We start from the raw sequence: 6,550 nt of genomic DNA on the forward strand, positions 1-6,550 counted from the left end.
ATATGTAATGACAGAAAAAATAAATCTGAAACAATTACAGAACTGGAAGTATGCAGGTAAATAAAGTTTTCCTAATGTTGCACAATAATAAAATGAAAAATTTTAATTTAATAAAATACGAATAATTTACTAGTTATTTCAGATGTATGCGGCAAATTATGGCAACAAGACACTTTTGAAGACAAGTATGTAAAATATATGTACGACATAGCGCATCACAAATATTTCATAAAGAAATAAAATATATAGTTAAAACTCTTTAATTTAAATAATTTTATCTAAAATAGTTATAATTACAATTTTGTAAATATTTGATTTTTAAATTCAAAATTATATTTAAAAAAAGTACTTTAATTAAAAGTACTTTAATTAAAAAAGTACTTAAATGAAGAATTAATTGTTCATATTAAAATTTTTTTTAAATTGTTTCTTTCTACAAACAGCATTATTTTTCTATTAGAAGAAAACATTTCTCTTTACTATTTCTATAAATATTTATATCAATTAATGTTTCATAAAACCAAAACATCAAAAACTAATAATTAATCTAGTTTTATTTTAACGCTATGCTTTATAGAATATAAAAGAATTTTGCCATGTCTTACATATTATTTTATGGTTACGCTTTATTTGCTATTTTTTCTGTGTATTATACATACTATTTGTTTTATAAATTGTTATATTGTTGAAAGTATTACACACATTTTTCTTGGAATAGATTGAAGCAGTATTCAGACAAAACATGTTCCTGAACTTGTTAAGGAATTAGAGATATTTTAGTTTTTTATTTCAATTTTTATTTTTGTGACTAATTTGCATCGAAATATATCATGCATTTATTTTTATGCATATATAAAGAATCTATATAAATTATTTATGTTTGATTGCAGGTATCAGTCTGAAAGTAACTCGCCAAATTTAACTGTATCGGACAAATCATTAATTTTACAACAAAGTAATTATAACAATGAAGAAATAGGAAACTGTTTGCTAGATTGTAGTAGTATTAATGATACTTCTTTTATAATGGATGAATTGATGCCTTTCAATAATACATATACATTAGAAAATTTTCCTGAAATTGAAGATATTACCCAAAGTTAGTTAATAAGTAAAATTTTGTCATAAAAATTATATATAAGTTTTATTAAAATTTTATTTACACGTATTTACATCTTTACATATTTAATAAAGTTATATATACAGTAATGTTTTATGTTTAGTGGAATTAGGAAATACTATAATAGAAGAACAAGTGGAGAATAATCTGGAGAAAAATAGTGAAAATATCGAAGGTGAGAACTACTTTGAAAATTTTCCTGAAATTGAAGATATTACCCAAAGTTAGTTAATAATAAGTAAAATTTTGTCATAAAAATTATATATAAGTTTTATTAAAATTTTATTTACACGTATTTACATCTTTACATATTTAATAAAGTTATATATACAGTAATGTTTTATGTTTAGTGGAATTAGGAAATACTATAATAGAAGAACAAGTGGAGAATAATCCGGAGAAAAATAGTGAAAATATCGAAGATGAGAACTACTTTGACAAAGATTATGAACCATCAGAAGATTCAGCTAGCTACACAGATTATGAAAGCAATGATGAACTTATAAACGAAAATGAAGCAAGTGCATGTAACAATAGCTTAAACGAATCGACTACTTTTAATTTATCAACAACCGCAAATGCATCGGGTGTATCAGGATGTGATGATGCACAACTTACAATTGATAATTCTCGTAGTGGCACAAAAAAATATTACTGTTTTTATTGTAAGTTACCAAAAGCAAAAATTGCAAGACATTTAGAAAGTGTACATCGTAATGAAGAAGATGTTAAGAAATTCGCTGCATTACCGAAAGGATGTCTTGAACGTAAAAAAATAATTGAAACAATACGTCGAAAAGGAGAATTTCAATTTAACACGAACAAAATGTTAAATGATGGCAAGTTACATGTTGTTAGAAGACCGAATATAAAGTTTGACAAAACAGCTAATGAATATGGAGTGTGTATCAAATGTCATGGATTTTTTTCTAAAAATACTTTACGAAATCATGTTCGAAAGTGTGTAAATGTAAAACATTCTAAAAATCGAATAATAACAGTCCTTGGACGAGCAATCCTCGGTAGAATTAATGAAATAGCTTCTCAAACTCTAAAAAAAGTGATCTTTCCAGTGTTAAGAGAAGATTCTATTACGCGTCTTATAAGATATGACGAATTAATGATTCGATATGGTAACAAACTTTGTATGAAATACAAACCGCAGCATCAACACGATATGGTGCGAAATCGATTACGAACACTTGGACGATTTTTAAAAGCATTAAAAGAAATAAACAATGAAATTACAGATTTTGCCTCACTATATGAACCAAAATATTACGATGACTGTATTAAAGCAGTATATCAAGTAGCTCGATATAATACAGAAACTCAGAAATTTGAGGCTGCTTATACAGCATTTCAGTTAGGTACATTATTAAAAGAAGTTGGAGAATTATGGCGCTCACAGTGTATTAAAAATCATGATCCTGTTAAAAAGGCTCTAGTTGAAGATTTTCTTTCTCTTCGTAAAGAAGATTTTAGCCATTCAGTTAACAAAACAGTAATGGAAACGAGAGCACATATGATACGACAAAAAAAAGAAGTAGCTCCAAGTATAAGCGATATAAAAAAGCTTTACAATTATGTAAACAGTAAGAGACATGAAGCATACAATATTTTGAAGGAAGAATTTTCATATAATGTATGGTTAACTCTGGGTCAATGTACATTAATTTCTATGCAAATATATAACAGAAAACGCGCTGGTGAAATGCAAAGAATACTATTAGAAGATTTTTATAACTATGAAAGTTTAAATGAACAAAGTGATCCAGATCTTTTTAAGTCTCTCTCAAATTCAGCAAAAGCAATTGCACGCAAATATGTACGATTTCAAATTAGAGGAAAATTAGGTCGTCCTGTTCCTGTCTTATTACATTTTGATCTATTAAATTGTATACAATTATTTATACAATGCCGAGATAAAGCTAATGTACATCCAAAAAACCCATACGTTTTTGGTGTAAAAGGTTTCCATAAACAGAGATTTAAATACTTAAGAGCATGCGATCATATGCGACAATTTGCTCATGAATGTGGAGCTGACCATCCTGAAAGATTGCGAGGTACTCTTCTTAGGAAACATATCGCAACCAATTGTCACAAATTAAAGTTAACAGAAGTAGAAGTATCCGAATTAGCAGATTTTATGGGACATAAAGAAAATATACATAAGCAATTCTATAGATTACCTCAAAAAGAGGCTGATATTCTCAATATCACCAAATATCTGGAAGCTGCACTAGGGACAGATATTAACACTCAAAGTGACAGCGATAATGATAGCAATAGTGATGAAAATGATGATTACGATAATGGTACCATTAGTTTAAACAATACTACTGATGATGATAACTTTACTAATAATAATACTAATAGTACTAATGTGCAAGGTACGAAATGATATTATCACTATTATATTTTCAAAACTCCATTTTATGTAAAGAGAAAAAAAGTTTATATTTTAATACAGATATATATTTGAAAAGATTATTTTATTTACAGAATCTGATGACAGTTTGATTTCAAAAAGGAAAAGTAAAATTACGAAAAATCCAAAGAAATTACACAACAGTAAATTCGATGTTTTCATACATGATCAAACTCGAAATAATTAATTTCATTGTACAAGTTACTTTAATTTCAAATATACATTTCTATTGTATATACGTACCATACGTAATAATGTACCATAAATTTTGTTTTGTTTAAAAAAATTGCTTATTTAACAACCTTCATCTTTTTAATTATAGATAATAAAGCAAAAATGAAGTGCAAACGTATACGTTGCCCTGATGAACAGAAAAATATAGTGCTAAAAGCATTTAATAGATACTTATATACTAATAAATGTCCCACTCCTAAGGAAATTGCAGCTCTAATAGCAGCTAATCCTTGTTTACAAACACGAACGATAAGTCAAGTCAAAACCTGGTTTAACAATCAACAGAAAGATTTACGTTCTAAAAACACGAACGATAAGTCAAGTAAAAACCTGGTTTAACAATCAACAGAAAGATTTACGTTCTAAATTTTGAGATTATCTTGTTTTTATTGTCTCTAGAGAGATATTTATAAAATGTTTAAAAATTTTCAGGCACTTAAACACTATATTCAAAAATGTTTCTTGAATTTACATGAAAGATAAAAAATATTTTGTTATTTTTATTTTTTTTTCATATTGACAGTAAAAATATAATAGTATTTATTTATAACATATATTCTAACAACAAGAAATTATATATTTCACTTAATTTAAAAAACAATTACAAATATATAAGGCGTATATAGAAAATGTAATGAGTAAAATATGAATAAATTGCGTTAATTGATGTCAGATTGTGATGTACTTTTCTGTCCTAAATTTATATGTCTGTTATTACATGCATGCATTCGTTATTACTTATATTGACAAAGTTGCTTGTTAATCAATTTATTAAATAGAGAAGTTAGCTCATTGACACTTGCCTAAATATTATCTTATTAAATATAAACCAATTTATTAGTAGCTTATCAATAGTTCTTATGATTAAATAACTTGTAATAATTATTTTTTAATTCTACATGTAATGTTTGTTTTAAGACTGTCGTTTGGAATAAACAATATGTCTTACATTTCTTTATAATAAAACTATGAGATTGTTAAGATACTGCAAAATTAAAAACATTGAAACCAACCAGGGTAACATTAAGATTAAGAAACTAAGACTAAAAAATAACTACGTATTTTCTATTACTGTTAATATTTTCCACGTGTTTACGTAGATTATATACATATATTTATAGATTATCTTGTTTATATATATATACACGTATAAATACACGTATATATACAAATTTTATGCATAACGATTATTTTGAGGACAATTTGTAGACGCATTGATTACTTTGGGAACTTTAAATGCATAGCGATTACTGTAAGGACTAAATATAAGGTTCCCAAAGTAATCAATGCGTCTACAAATTGTCCTCAAAATAATCGTTATGCATAAAATTTGTATATATACGTGTATTTATACGTGTATATATATATAAACAAGATAATCTATAAATATATGTATATAATCTACGTAAACACGTGGAAAATATTAACAGTAATAGAAAATACGTAGTTATTTTTTAGTCTTAGTTTCTTAATCTTAATGTTACCCTGGTTGGTTTCAATGTTTTTAATTTTGCAGTATCTTAACAATCTCATAGTTTTATTATAAAGAAATGTAAGACATATTGTTTATTCCAAACGACAGTCTTAAAACAAACATTACATGTAGAATTAAAAAATAATTATTACAAGTTATTTAATCATAAGAACTATTGATAAGCTACTAATAAATTGGTTTATATTTAATAAGATAATATTTAGGCAAGTGTCAATGAGCTAACTTCTCTATTTAATAAATTGATTAACAAGCAACTTTGTCAATATAAGTAATAACGAATGCATGCATGTAATAACAGACATATAAATTTAGGACAGAAAAGTACATCACAATCTGACATCAATTAACGCAATTTATTCATATTTTACTCATTACATTTTCTATATACGCCTTATATATTTGTAATTGTTTTTTAAATTAAGTGAAATATATAATTTCTTGTTGTTAGAATATATGTTATAAATAAATACTATTATATTTTTACTGTCAATATGAAAAAAAAATAAAAATAACAAAATATTTTTTATCTTTCATGTAAATTCAAGAAACATTTTTGAATATAGTGTTTAAGTGCCTGAAAATTTTTAAACATTTTATAAATATCTCTCTAGAGACAATAAAAACAAGATAATCTCAAAATTTAGAACGTAAATCTTTCTGTTGATTGTTAAACCAGGTTTTTACTTGACTTATCGTTCGTGTTTTTAGAACGTAAATCTTTCTGTTGATTGTTAAACCAGGTTTTGACTTGACTTATCGTTCGTGTTTGTAAACAAGGATTAGCTGCTATTAGAGCTGCAATTTCCTTAGGAGTGGGACATTTATTAGTATATAAGTATCTATTAAATGCTTTTAGCACTATATTTTTCTGTTCATCAGGGCAACGTATACGTTTGCACTTCATTTTTGCTTTATTATCTATAATTAAAAAGATGAAGGTTGTTAAATAAGCAATTTTTTTAAACAAAACAAAATTTATGGTACATTATTACGTATGGTACGTATATACAATAGAAATGTATATTTGAAATTAAAGTAACTTGTACAATGAAATTAATTATTTCGAGTTTGATCATGTATGAAAACATCGAATTTACTGTTGTGTAATTTCTTTGGATTTTTCGTAATTTTACTTTTCCTTTTTGAAATCAAACTGTCATCAGATTCTGTAAATAAAATAATCTTTTCAAATATATATCTGTATTAAAATATAAACTTTTTTTCTCTTTACATAAAATGGAGTTTTGAAAATATAATAGTGATAATA

At 25.5% G+C, this 6,550-nt stretch overlaps 1 protein-coding gene across 1 annotated transcript; it reads left to right on the top strand.

Annotated features, from left to right (window-relative positions):
• The first annotated feature begins 799 nt into the window (after positions 1 to 799).
• LOC139785939 (uncharacterized) lies at positions 800 to 3,527 on the top strand. The gene is made up of 2 exons (XM_071725124.1): positions 800 to 1,099; positions 1,480 to 3,527. Exons 1-2 carry the CDS (start codon positions 877 to 879, stop codon positions 3,525 to 3,527), a joined length of 2,271 nt encoding a protein of 756 aa, XP_071581225.1. The 5' UTR covers positions 800 to 876.
• Positions 3,528 to 6,550: the final 3,023 nt, after the last annotated feature.

The sequence above is a fragment of the Temnothorax nylanderi genome, unplaced genomic scaffold (genome assembly GCF_030848795.1).
Source record: "Temnothorax nylanderi isolate EJ_2023f unplaced genomic scaffold, tnyl_v1.0 TNYL_tig0923_pilon, whole genome shotgun sequence".
NCBI lineage: Eukaryota > Metazoa > Arthropoda > Insecta > Hymenoptera > Formicidae > Temnothorax > Temnothorax nylanderi.